The 12,379-nt window shown below is 38.0% G+C and overlaps 1 protein-coding gene across 1 annotated transcript in view; it reads right to left on the reverse strand.

Annotated features, from left to right (window-relative positions):
• Window positions 1-1,450: 1,450 nt before the first annotated feature.
• Window positions 1,451-12,379, reverse strand: part of WDR64 (WD repeat domain 64) — a gene marked incomplete at its 5' end in the record, with an annotated part of 38,923 nt that continues 27,994 nt past the window's right edge. Inside the window, 8 exon segments of the mRNA XM_010084728.1 lie at window positions 1,451-1,639; window positions 3,268-3,367; window positions 5,586-5,774; window positions 6,585-6,694; window positions 7,102-7,163; window positions 8,823-8,928; window positions 10,856-10,971; window positions 12,287-12,329. Coding sequence (XP_010083030.1) covers window positions 1,451-1,639; window positions 3,268-3,367; window positions 5,586-5,774; window positions 6,585-6,694; window positions 7,102-7,163; window positions 8,823-8,928; window positions 10,856-10,971; window positions 12,287-12,329 — 915 coding nt within the window.

The following is a 12,379-nucleotide window of genomic DNA, read 5'->3' on the forward strand; positions in this document are numbered from 1 at the left end:
ATGTTAGTGCATTCCTAAAACAAAGTGTTTCTGCAAGAAGACATTTGACTAGGATACTGTGGCATATGTGTGCTACCTATGGAACATCCCGTCAACTCTCTTCCTGTCCAAGGACACCAATGCTCCTGAAACACGAGAGAAAGGTTAGAGCAGTAGCTCTGGAATAACATTTCTTGTTCTTCAGAGAAGTCTGTATGGCTAGCAAAAGAAGAATTTTTGCGGATTTATGGCTCTGGATCTTTAAGCAGTTAAGCATAGTAAGGTGCTTTTTCTTCTTAATTATTAAGAAGTGGAGTGACATGGGCTTTTCTGTGAGTGTCTTGTTATAATCATACACTGGGTTTCTCAGAATTTTTTTCTCTGCATGAAGAACTGGAATAGAAGTATAGATTTGATTTCTATATGTTCTACTTAATAATAAAATGGATTTAAGTATAACAGACAAAACGGAGAAAAAAATGAAATAAGGAACCTGCTTATCCACTTTGCTGAAGATGGACACTATGTTTATTTGTCTTGACCCTGTTCTCCACTGAAACCCGTCTTCATTTTCCAACCAGTGGGACTGGACATCTCAGCTTTTGTTCCACTGAAGACCTTTAAAAAATAAATTGCAAAATTTCAAGAACTAGTTAACAGATTCAGGTGAGCAGACCATTTTGATAATGATTTGCAGTAGCACAGATAAATTATTCGGTTGTGCATGTAGCTCACAGAAGAAGTCTGATCTCATTTTACTGTATATCCATTGCAGTGCCGTTGGCTTCAGTGTAATTGTTCTTAACTTGCCAAGGCACGAGATCCCCTGTATTTTATTTTCTTCTTCAGAAAGAGAACAAAACAGATTTCCAAGGCACATTAATGGTCAGAAGAATAGCATATGTGCCAACTATTTGAAAATTGTGTTCCTGAATTTTCTGTTTTCTGAGATACTCTCTAATGCTGCATGCACAAGCACCAAGTGATATATATTTGAATGCAGAGTACCCTATTCATCCTACCCAACTAGCCATCTAGATGTTAGGTGTCTCATCCAAGCTGGTTCTCTAGGTACCCTCTATAGAAAAAGATAAGCACCTCTGCTATCCTGTGATAGGCGGGATAGACAAGGCTGTGGACATTCTGGTCTTTCTCCATAGAAGAACAACCTAGGAAGCCTTGCTAGGCAGCTTGCAATAAATAAATCGATAGTGCCCATAAAACGGTATTAATTTACAGTAGCCAAAGCTTTGTGCAGATAAGAATAAATAGTTTTTGGGATGGCTAAAAGAGTTGAGTCTGAGCAAAAAGTTAATGGCATGAGGTTGAACAGGAGAAGTAAACATCTGGAATACTCACTTTGTGCCATGATCTCTTCAACTGGCTTCCTCAGCTTCCACGAAATGGAGAATGGAGTTGGACAGGTGGTAATGGCACACCATATCAGAAAATTAAATCCAAAAGTAGACAGTTAACAATAGAATGTCGGAGTACGTGATTGCAATATTTTACTAGTGCTAATGGCTTCTGCTTGTATGAATGCCACCACAAAAGGCAGAAAAGAAACACTTGTGCTTACCTCATATATAGGAAGATATCCAAATACTGCACCAGGCTCTCTGTTTCCAGTCTCAGAACATTCCAAAGGTGGTCTATGGATCTGATCAAGGGAAGCCAAAGTCAGTGCATTACTAGCTGAAGGCAAAAGGTAATGAAAATAATATTTCTGTTATTGAATGGCATGGTAACATTCATGTTATCTAAAGAAATGTGTATCCTTACTATGTAGAGAGATTATAGTTTATGCACAGATTTTCCTTGCACCATGTAAAGGCTGTCTTGAACTTTTTTCTTAACTAGAAGATGAGAGATGATCTTTTATCCTTGGTGTCCCAGTCAGCAAGGACAAGTGAGAAAGGAAGAACACTGAGAGCAGCCCTGCAGAGAAGGACTTGGGAGTACTGGTGGATGAAAAGCTGGACATGACCTGACAATGTGCGCTCACAGCGCAGAAAGCCAACAGTATCCTGGGCTGCACCAAAAGAAGCATGACCAGCAAGTTGAGGGAGGTGATTCTCCCCCTCTACTCTGCTCTCATGAGACCCCACCTGGAGTAGTTTCCTCAGCACAGGAAAGACATAGACCTGTTAGAGCAGGTCCAGAGGAGGGCCACAAAAATGATCAGAGGGATGGAACACCTCTCCTATGAAGGAAGGCTGCGGGAGGTGGGGTTGTTCAGCCTGGAGAAGACAAGGCTTGGGGGAGACCTTATTGCAGCCTTTCAGTACTTAAAGGGGGCTTATAAGAAAGATGGGGACAAACTTTTTAGCAGGGCCTGCACCAACAGGAGAAGGGGTAATGGTTTTAAGCTAAAAGAGAGTAGAATTAGAGTAGATGTAAGGAAGAAATTTTTCAAAAAAAAAGAAAGTGAGGGTGGTGAAACACGGGAACAGGTTGCTGGTAGATGCCCTGTCCTTGGAAACATTCAAGGTCAGCTTGGATGGGGCTCTGAGCAACTTGATCTAGTTGAAGATGTCCCTGGTCGTTGCAGGGAGGAGCGGACTAGATGACCTTTAAGGGTCCTTTACAACCCAAACTATCTATGATTCTGATTGATTCTGTGATTCTATGATTGTATGAACTGGCTGGCAAGACAGGGCAATAAACAGTGGAGAAGTGTGTTCCACTCACCCAAGGTACACAGAGAAAAGTAGCTGGTTACTTAGAGTAAAATCTATATATCCAAATCTGCTGCTTGGACCTTAGCTGGCTGCATTAGGATACCAGATACATAGGTACATAGGAGACTCACAGTACCACAGACTTTAGGAGAGAATGTTAAGAGTTCATACCCCTCACTAGCTGTTGGCCACTAACTTGGGCAAGAATGGTCAGAAAGCTGTTTGATAGGATTTGTATCTTTTTCCTTTTTTACTACAACTACGATTGTGCATAACTAGGGATTCACTGTTCTAGTATTTTCACATTTCCTTCAAGTAAACTTAAGATATGTAGGATTTCTGTTGGAGCACCTGAAAATTCTAGGGTTTTTAAATGCTGTTAAACCAAACAAGTGAATCAGTGTGTGCTACCTTCTAAACTGGAATTTGGAAGTCTGAAACAATGAGAATGAAAACCAGAGATGTTTCTTTTGTTTTTCTTCTAGCTTGTCCATTGAATGAGAAGGATATGTAGGGTTAGTTATGGCTAATTTCTAAATGAGAAATACAATTGCATTTCCTATATGTTGCACAGAACAGAAACAAGTTTGTCATATACATTAGGTACCTTTGGAGAAACCAGAGCTTTGAAAAACTTCAAGTCCTGAATTGTGTCCACATGTTCAGGCTTTTTTAAAACTGAAGGTGTTCTGGTCTGTGACTTCCACCTGTACATACAAGACAGAAAAAATCTGATGCTCCTATGAAAATGGCAATTTGGAATGCAACATTCTTAACTGGTTCCAAAATAAAATTATTTTGAAGTATAAATTATTCCATAGATCTTCAAAATATAATTTATATTAGGACCTTCATAGGTGTCATGAAGTGCTTAACTAACATTTTGTCAATCTAGATACTGACTTGCCATCTTTAGGAGGCTGGAAATGTTAATATAAAAACACTAGTTACCACAACTGAGTGCTAACTTGCTGTCTGATAATGGCTTTTTAGCATTTCTGTCAGTTCTGAACACAATTCCTGTATGCCACTTTTGTAACAAAGAAGGTTTCCTCTGCTCATAAATCTGGTTTCCAAACTTAGTAACAAGAAGAAATGATCTAGAGTAGAGTGTCTGTTAGTGTAGATTAACAGAGTTTTATAATCAGAAAAAATAAGCCAGATCACACAAGCTAAGGAATTATAAACTAAAGAGAGAAACTGAGACTGTTCTTCTATATGAGTCTATCTACCTGCTGACATTTTTCAGTAGATCACCTGAGCTGCTTGTTTAAACTGTAAGCACCTACTCAGCTGGGTTTGTACCTTTTCATGTACATGCACATTTGGAGAATGTCTGTTAATACTATTTATAACTTGATTTGTTAATTGAAATTCTAAAATATTATTTTAGTGACTTATATGATAGCTATCTAATAAGCGAATTGTAATAGCATCATGAAGAAAACTGACTTGACCCAGGAGAAGCTCCTGTATCCTGTAAAGAACAAAACCTAGCATCCATAAGTAACACAGCCTTTTGGCTGATGGTTGGCTAGCTATCCATTACACTATTTAGTACCATTAATCCAGAGGAATCAAGTATCTCTTGAGGTGACAGCACACTGAGTATACAGAATGATGACTGAGATTTTCTATTGCGCAGCATGTGGCTGCCTTCTTTTTTTTAGTTCTCTGCACAGTTAAGCAGGTATCTCATTCAGAGATATGCTTCCAGTCTGTTTAATTAATGTGTTTTAAATGTGTGATAGCCATTCTCCTTTAATTAAATATTTGAAAGGCCCTCAAAAAGTAGTCACAGTTTGACACAGGCATGTAATTTATGGAAAGCTTCTTTAAGGTTAGCTGGCTTAATTTTCATATCTTTGATTCTAGAGGTTTTGGACTAGATGCTGGCTATTCAAAAGGACTACAGAGGTTAACCCTTTGAACACAGCCAAGCACTTCTCTGTGTTGATGAGTTACTGTTCTGACTTCAGTGGGACTACTCACATTACTAAGAACTTTATGAAATAATAAGTGTTAGCAAGATACTGACCTAAATTGGGTAACAGTAAAGCATGTTAGAGATTTGCCATTGTCCCAAAGTGCTTTGGTTAAAAGGTAGCCTAAGAATGCACAAAATATATGAAACTTTACTGCTAAAGCATGCATTTTTAAGCACTGAAGCAATTTTTCCCAGATATGATTGCGTTTTTACTAAAGGCAATGTGCATGTTGCCTCTGAAGATTCCTGCTTCAGTATTACATTCATTTGGTTCACTAATTAATGAACCAGAGATCTCCAGGACTGGAAATATGACTTATGCTAGAGGGCCAAGACTCTGTGCCTTCATTTGTAACTAACCCACATTCCTTGAGAAATCTACCTAGAAGAAGAGAGGTCCAACACTGCTACTGAACACACATTTATGCCAGTGTCAGAACGTCATGATAAGAGGTATGTGAATGTATCCATAACATCCCAGCAAATTTAAGAAGACCATTTTTTAAACTGAAAGATGAAATTTGGTTTATTCTTACACAAAGATTTGTGTTTCAGTCGAAACTATTCACATTAAGCTTTTTCAATAAATTTTTTGGGATCCCAGAAGTATATCAGCTTGTGGAACTGGAAACAGGCTGCTAGCCTGAGCAGTGTACTTAACATGCAGACTCTAATTAGGCTAAAATCTGAGACAATTATCTAGTCATCACTGTTATTGAATTCAAATACTGAACATCACCTAATCCTGACTGTCACCTAGTCATAACAATTAAGAGATTCATCCATGCTGTGTAAAAACATTTTTTAAAAGGATTTTTCTAAATGACTTATAGGAAATACCAGGATTTTTTTTGACCTTCGGGTGACAGGTGCTTTTAAAGTATATTTTCAGAACTATTATCCCAATCTTACATATATGTAAATGTATGAGATCTTACTTGTCCCTGTCCAGCATTAGAGGATATTCAAACTTCGTCTTCTTTTCCATATGCTTGCTTTCCTCTTTAATTATAGTAGGAAAGTTATTAACATCACAAGGCAAAATCAACCAACTGATATCTGATAATTCAAACTTCCTAGGTTGTCCGAAGTAACCGAGATAGTATCCGTTCGTGGCATGCTAGAGCCTGCAGACATAGTAAAAGCAGTGCCAAAGGAAAGAAAGGAAAAATTGATACTTCCAGAAGTGGAACAGAAGTGACAAAAGTTCTGTCTACCTTATCGAGTTCTACAGCACTGTTCTAGAGTTCAGTATGCTAGTCATAACAAAAAAAAAAAAAAAAAAAACGAGATTGAAGTTCACTGTTTATAATGTAAGTAACTTGAGAATAAAAAAATCTCAGAAGGATGTTGTAAAAATCAGAAAACAAATAAACATTTCATCTTTATAATTTTGAAGCTGAGGAGTAAAGGCACCAATATCCTGAATTGCTCCTACAGTAAGGTGCTGCCACCAGAGTAGGATCTACACAAAATTTCCTCATTGATCCTCCGAAAAACCAAAAAGATAACCCTTCAAATATACTTGTTAGCCAAGAAGGAATTACCGTTGTCTATAAAGCATCTTCAGACTGCAATGCTTTAATTGCATAAGGATTGGTTAGATGCAATGCTTAGGACTCATCAATTTAACAAGTATTGAAAGCTAAAATAGGATTAGAACAAGAGGTTATTTCTAAAATGATGGGGCTGTTACTCATGCATTCAAGGACACCTTCCTGAAGGAAAATGACAGACTGAAAAAAGTCTGACTTCCTGAGGAAACTGGAAGTGTTACAGTAAGAATTAGTACTTTCTTTCAGGTGCAGAACAGAAAATGCACCCGATATTGCGTTTTATTTAAGTTCTAGCCTATATACAACTTGTCAAGAAGAGGAACTTTGGAGGCAATTCAAATGATTGACTGTGTCAGTAAGAAGTGTTAGTCATTTTTGTACCTGACTGAACCATCAATGGATGCTGTCACTAGCACATTTTTCTCCTCTTCATGAAGTAAGTCAACCACTTTGTTAGAGTGTGCCCTCCAATAGAGCTCCACCTTTATTTGCTGAGGGGAAAAAGGAACACAACCACACTTCAGGCAGTTCTGTATGCCACCATAGTTGCTAGCTTAGTGGGTTTATCAGCATGGCTTTCTGAAAATTAAACGAGGTGAAAAAGTAATCCCTCCATGAAACAGCCTGCAAATGGCATATGGTAGAAATGTCACTCAGGACATGTGGATAAATTAATTCTTAACATAGCCTCTTTGAACACAATGGAATAATGTTAACAGCATTTTAGTTATGTTTTTCTTGTTTTTCACAGCATCGAGTTATTATTTCAAGCAAAAGACATGATCTTTATGTGCAGGAGACATTTTTAGTCCCTGCTAAACTCTGAATCCATTTTTCTCTGTTTGTCTTATCTTGCTGTGCTGTTCAAATTAAGAACATCTGATAGATTTTTCCTTACATTTTTACTATTTTGTGGATCTTCTAAGAATGAAGCAATACTCCAGCGCGTAATATGTCCCTCTGTTTAAGAAAGGAAAAAGCAAAACATCAATGAATTTCATTAGTGCTACACATTCACTAGTTGCTACCATATGCTCTTGGTGAACTGGTAGAATGAAGCAGAAATTACAGGTCAGTGAAAGTTATTTTAAGGTGAATGTCACTGTCTGACTGTGAAGCACAGAGTAGAAAATAATAGACCATTCATTAATATGCAAAGAAAGATGTATACTCTTTGTGAGCAATGTGTCATTAACTGGACAGGTTTGAAATGGAAAGAACGTGAAGTTTTTTCTCTAAATGATATGGATGAAAAATAAGTCATTGTGTCAAGACAGTTATCTATTGCACAAACGAGGTATGAGAGCTTCCTGGGAATTAAACTGCTTTTCAGTCCTGGTAAAATGGACAAAGTTTGATTAATTGCACACATACTGTAAGCTTAATGTTTTACAACTTTTTAGTGCACTCATGTGAAGCTAGAATCAAAGACTATGACCCACAACCGCTCATTTTCCTGCCTAGGCTCCCTCTTTCCTGATGAAGTTGCCTCTTATCTCTCATTTCTACTACTGGACAGAGGAATCTTTTCTATAATTCCAACCTTCGTACTGGTCACATCTGGTTTCTAGGACTGTACATTTGCAAGCAAGCAAAGAGGCTGACAGAGAAGTTGACGTTTTCCTAACAAGGAAAAATCTATAATGGGAACAAGGAATTGGTAGTAGCACTGCAGATAAAAGAGAAGGGTGTGGAAATCATGAAAAGCAAATACACAGTGGCACAAACACAAAAGGACACAGGGAGCGTATCAGATGAATAGGTAATAGTGTGGATACTTTTCCACAAATAATTAAAATCCTGTTCAGTGCATGCTTGCCTTCCTGAGCTCATTTACTGATTTGAATCAATGGGTAGTGGAAACTTTTCATTTTCAGCATTAATGTCAAGCTGCTGCTCAGTTTTTAAACAAATGGGAAAAAAATCTCACTCCATTCAATTTTTGACAGCATAAGAGCAGGAAGCTGGCAGGAAGCAGTTCTAATAGGCATTTTAGAACAAAAGTGACACATTAAAGGACAAAAATCTCATATGACAGATGCAGAAGAGGAAAATTGCCAGGGTGATTCTAAAGGTTTGGAGGAGAATCAGACAGCAGATAAACTCTTGGACTTTCTGCCAAACGAAAGCCAGATTTGGTGTGAAATTAAAAATCTAACAATGAGCTGCTAGCACAGACCACAGTGCTTTATTTCCTTATATAGCAGTGTAGTGCTGAAGCCATCACTGTGCACTCCACGTTGGTGTCCAAATTGGTACGGCCGCAGCTGCAGGGTTTTTTTTATTAAGTTTTATTACTGTGGATGTGAAATTTTTACTTATTTTTAGCAGTAATCTTTGCCCTTGGTATTAATACAGTAATTAGATAAAAAGTATATGCAGAAAATTGTAACATCTTTTATGAAAACAGTTCTACTGATGGTATTAATGTAATCCTAGCTTTAATCTACCATCCTTTCATACCAGAAAATACCTTTTTCAATTATTTGATTACAGTTTCGATGGAGAAAGTCTGGCAGCATTTGGACCTTCATTTCCACATTTCTGTCACACTTATAACACGTTTATATTGTGGTCTTACAAACTGTCCTGAACAGGATGACTAACATGTTTACTCACCCTTACTGCCTGCCAAAAGCATTTTAATGGAGATGTCTGTACATAGTGCTGTCACAGGAACTGAAGAATGTTTTGAAAATGGCAAAAGTTCTTTCACTAAGTTTCCCTAAAATAAATAAATAAATAAACACATTTCTCTTTATAATATCTGCATGAAAAATGATCAATGCACCAGAATGTAAGTGCCTTTGATTTGATCTATTCTGTGTTACTCAGCTAGTATCTATTCAGAAAACAGCAAAAAAGTTAGTTTCCTAATCTACTGAATGACTAAGATAGCTGGGATGTGTTGTTCTCATTACCATCCCTCCTATGTCAAAAGAACGAGCTATTTTACTCTTCAGGCAATTCACAGTCTATCTGTACCTACCCTTACTTTACCAATTATCTCTCGTTTGCTGTGGAATATCATCAGTCTGCATCTCATTTGCTCCTGAAAGAAACATCGTTTTTTCCTGCAAATGGAATCATGATGTCTCCTTCAACAACTTGTTTTATTTTTCAAGTAAGAATTATTAGGTTTGCTCCCTTACTGTCTCTTCTGGTTTGAGAGGAGGCAAGGAACAAAGTCTTGCTAATAAGGAGAATCTTGACTGTATCATCCATACAATGATGATGACAAGCACGCCAGTGATGACATCACCATTATCTGAACTTGGAGATTCCTACAGGAATCTAAACACACTAATATATCAACCATGAAGACAACAAAACCTCACAAAGCCCACACCTACTGTACTTGGTGACATTTACTGTAATTTTCTATTTTTGCATAAAACATCTGCAAAGATACCTGTCATGGTTTAACTCATTTAGCAGCGAATACCACGCAGCCGCTTGCTCACCCTCCCCTGCTGCTGGGTATGGATACAAACTGCTCAACACCCAATGACCAAGGCTCAGCCTGTTCCCAGCTAACAATCCTGGAGCAGACAAAGTCCCAAAGCCAGAATCTTGGAAATGAGAGAAGAGCCCCAGAGCCCAAGACAGCAAGAGAGAGAGCTTCCAGACAGACCCTCATAACATACTGGGCATGATGTGCATGATACGGAATATACCACTGGCCAATTTGGGCCTCAATCCTAAACCTAAACTTGAATCCCAAGCCAGTAACTGTGGGCTATGCTCCTCCCAGATTCTTGTGCACCTGCACACTAGCAGAGCACGGGGAGTTGAAAAGTCTTTGACTGTCCTGGCAACAACTCAAAACATCAGTATGTTATCAACATTCTCCTCAGCACAAATACAAAACATAGCCTCTCACTAGCTACTGTGGAGAAAATTAACTCTATCCCAGCTGAAACCAGGACAATACCTCATCATCTTTCTGAAAAATTGATAAGAGGACTTTCTGAAAAATTCTAGCTATGACTTGCCTTTACTGGGATTCCTGTTAAAGCCTTACATGGCTGACATCATCACTGTCTGCCACAATGACCAATATTACAAAGTTATATCATGGTACTCCCCTTCTTTCTCTGTTTACTTTTTATCTCTTGTTTAGATTCACAGGTTTTCTGGAATAGAGTCTCATAGGTCTGAGGTGACATGGCATATAAGCCATTGGCATTCTGTTGTATGACTGGATTTACAAACTGATTATAGCTGTAGACACGACATACTATGACATTATTCTCTCCTAAATTGTAACCCTGCTAGTGCTAGCTGGCTTGTGTAATGTTCCAGACATGTTTCTCCTCTCCTGAGAGTAGGACACTCTGCCTTGCCTATTGTCCTTTCTTAGAAGGTAAATGATATGGGTGAAAAATAAACTTCAAGACATTCACATAACTTTACAGTCAGTGTTTTCTATAATTATTTCAAATCATGTTTTGTCATCTTCCGCTTGCCGTTATTCTCCTCTACAGTTATTAAAGCAGAACTAATTTGTGTCTGTGGAAGAAACTATTAACCAAAAATATGCAATAAAACATCTGCTGCTGCTATTACTATTTAAAAAACATGTTTACAAATATTAGTAGAATTACCTTCTCAGTGGTTCAGTCCCATCCCAAAGATATTCACATATCTACCTGAATACTCCATAGGCAGATACAGCCATTTTCATGAGCAGAAGCCAGAATCGGTGAGTGTTCTGCTACAGCTTTGGATAACTGTGCATTCATCTTATAGCCAGTTGTTTCTTCTGCTTTGGAACAGAAATGATCATACATTTTCTCAACAATTTTTAGTACTGCTTTTGAATGTACAGAAATTACGTAACACTAGAAAAAAAGTAAATTTGAAAATAAATTTCATCCTCAAGATGGCATTACTCTGAAAATATTACAGATACGGATAAAAGACAACTGAAAAGACATTAGACTAACCTTCATGATCTTATCTAAACCAGACAGAACAAGTGCTCCATGATGCAGGGGAACCATATGTAGAGCACAGCAACATATTTCACAGAAACTGCAAGCACCAGTGACAGTGGAGGAGCACTACAAGACAGTGGTCATCAGGATGGCTGAGAGGCAGTTCTGCAGCCTCTGCATGAGGCTTCTAGAGATTATTTTCATTTGAGTGAAGTTCAAACAATGAAGTAATGAAATGAAGTTAAATAACTAAATAACACAACTATTCTGGAATCACAGATTTCTATACTAGCATTTCAAGTTCAAAACTTTTGCTAAATGCAAGGTGTTGGTCACTGGGAACCTTTTTTGATTTCCGACTGTGAATTCCCCGGAGCTGGAGATGCTGGGGGCTCCCATGAAGGCCCTCAGTGAAATGGACATTCAGGGGATGCAGGACATAACATGAGTGTCTATTTCATTGAGCAGCTACAAGGCTTAGCGATATTCTAGTTTCAGGGCATGTTTTTTCTACAAAATATATTCAGCTTAAATCCACATTTCAAATGATCAAATTTCTTGTTATTGGGAAAGTCTGCTTTCCAGCAGAGGATGTCTAAAGGATTCAGAAGAATCTAGAGGATTCGCTTCTTGCATATTCACCAACTCCATTTGCACAGCTTTAACTCTTAAGCACTTGGCTCTCTCTCGTTTCTGTTGTTTAAAGGATTCATACTGTAGGAAAGATTTTTCCTTCTAAAATTCTATCTGCTTTTGCAAATTTTACCTGTGAGGCCATCGACTCGTACTTGACTCAAGTTGGCTCTTGCTATACAATTTCAACAATTCATTGCTCAAATATTTATGTGGGAGAGAAGTACGTATAGTTGACATTCATAAACTCTGCAGGGTTTTCAGCATCATGTCTATTTAGAAAAATCAGCCATTAAGCCCTTGCATATCCTGCATCCTGGCCTGGCTTTTGGGAAATAACGGCAAATCAGGGGTGACCAAAAGATGTTGAGGTGTGTCATCCACATACCAAGGGTATCCCAAGTATTCTAAGCACAGTTTGCCAGACAAACTGCCAGACTCAGTTTCTATGGTAATACGGGCAGAACTTATGGATCAACAGCAAAGAGAATGAAAAACATCTTTCCATACCTCCTGTTATTTGAGTATCACTCTCATCACTTCCTACACTCTCCTAAAAGCAAAGAATAAAATGTAACAGGATTAGAAAATGGAACTTGGGTA

Source organism: Pterocles gutturalis, unplaced genomic scaffold, assembly GCF_000699245.1.
Source record: "Pterocles gutturalis isolate BGI_N339 unplaced genomic scaffold, ASM69924v1 scaffold10050, whole genome shotgun sequence".
Lineage (NCBI taxonomy): Eukaryota > Metazoa > Chordata > Aves > Pterocliformes > Pteroclidae > Pterocles > Pterocles gutturalis.